Raw genomic sequence first — 1,859 nt, 5'->3', positions numbered from 1 at the left:
AAAACACCGGGATTATTTCAAATGAAAATTTTAAAAATGTTTCTAGCATAACCGTAGATCAATATTTAAAAGATCAAGCAAGTACTTCTTCATCCGACACAAATCTTGATACCATCGTTAAACCTATTAAATGTAATACCGAAAATAAAGTATATATTTCTAATAATATATCTAAAAATATTGAGAAAACTTATGATAACTCATCAATTTTTTTTTGTACTCCATTACCAAATGAAAGAAATCAATTTTTTGAATACCACCCAATTCAGCCATTTCAAGATATGTTACCATTCAACCCTAGGTTAGTTTTTCAACGTAAAGATGGTTCAAATCGTCAATGGTTGACTTTTTCTCATGAAAAAAAAACACTTTTTTGTACATGTTGCTTAGCGTATGGTGATGCGAATGAGAAAAACTGTCTTGTAACGGGTGTATCTGAATTTAATCCGAAACATTTGTACTCTACTTTAGAACGACATGAAAATAGTCAACAGCATAGAAATAATACTGAAGCTTACTTTTTGAATTTTAATAAAGCAGATATAAAAAATCTAATTTTTGTAAAGCAAACATCATTGAAACAGCTTGAAGTACAAAAAAATAGGGAAATATTGGAACGAATTATAGAAACTATAAAAACAATAGGAAAAAGAGGATTAAGTTTTCGCGGTAAACGCCACGAAGCTGCATATAGTTTAACAGATGAAACTTTAGACCATGGTACTTTCCTTGAAATACTTATACTCTTAGGTAAATTTGATCCCATATTAAAAAATCATTTGGATCATGTTGCTTTAAAAAGTAAAAAAGCCCACCAAAAAAACAAAACTGGCAGAGGTAGTTTAGTAACTTTTTTTTCTAAAACAACCATCAATTCAATTATACAGATCATTTGTCAAATAATGAGACAAAACATTGTTAATGAAATTAAAAGTGCTGGGATGTTTTCTATACAAATTGATACAACGCAAGATGTGAAAGTTGAAGATCAATGCTCAATTATCATCAGGTATCTAACCGACTCGGTTAAAGAAAGACTAATAGCGGTGACAAATGTAAAATCATCTACAGGAGAATCTATGTTCCAATTAGTCAAAGAAACTTTGGAAGTAAATGGTGTTGATTTAAAGTATTGTATTGGGTCTTCTACAGATGGTGCATCAAACATGCAAGGGCGTTATAAGTATTTGTCAGATGAAAATCCATCTCAGTTGCATGTATGGTGCTATGCCCATTGTTTAAATTTAGTTATGATTGATGTGACAGAAATAACTATTGAAAGTGTCAAGTTTTTTAGTCTTCTTAATGAATGTGCTAATTTTTTAAGAGAATCCTATAAAAGAATGGATGTGTGGAAAGAATTATGTGGAAACAACAAACGATTAGCAAAAGCAGGAGATACAAGGTGGTGGTCTAAAGAATCGTCGATTACCACTATTTTTGGCCACTTCGGTATGCCTGAAAGTGCATTATATGTTGTATTAATTTCAGTTATGTCTAAAATTGCAAATTCTGATAAGTTTAATCGAGAAACACGATATAAAGCTATTACATTAAAGGACTCTTTTTTAAAATATAGTTTTGTCATGACATCACAATTATACTTACGAATATTTGAGCGTATGTCGCCATTGTCCAAGTATTTGCAAACAAGTGGAATGGACTTAGTTCAAGCATATAGGATGGTTTCTAGTACTATAACATACTTACAAGAAATATCTAGAGATTTTCAAAGAGTGAAAGAAGCTACCGATTCATTTATAATATGGGCAGAAAAGAATTGGAAGAAGTAGATTGTGACGAAATTCTTGATTCAAGTTCTCAGATGAAGTTCAGTTCGTCGTAAATTAAAAAAAATG

General features: G+C 30.7%; 1 protein-coding gene across 1 annotated transcript; it reads left to right on the top strand.

Moving 5' to 3' along the window:
- Positions 1 to 46: 46 nt before the first annotated feature.
- On the top strand, positions 47 to 1,793 carry LOC103312031 (protein FAM200A-like; the record flags this gene model as incomplete). The annotated part of the gene is made up of 2 exons (XM_029492424.1): positions 47 to 149; positions 567 to 1,793. Coding segments are annotated over 2 exons (1,330 nt in total), but the record flags the coding sequence as incomplete, so codon positions are not given.
- Positions 1,794 to 1,859: the final 66 nt, after the last annotated feature.

Source organism: Acyrthosiphon pisum, unplaced genomic scaffold (assembly GCF_005508785.2).
Source record: "Acyrthosiphon pisum isolate AL4f unplaced genomic scaffold, pea_aphid_22Mar2018_4r6ur Scaffold_21486;HRSCAF=24098, whole genome shotgun sequence".
Lineage (NCBI taxonomy): Eukaryota > Metazoa > Arthropoda > Insecta > Hemiptera > Aphididae > Acyrthosiphon > Acyrthosiphon pisum.
This window is presented reverse-complemented; position numbering and strand designations above follow the sequence as displayed.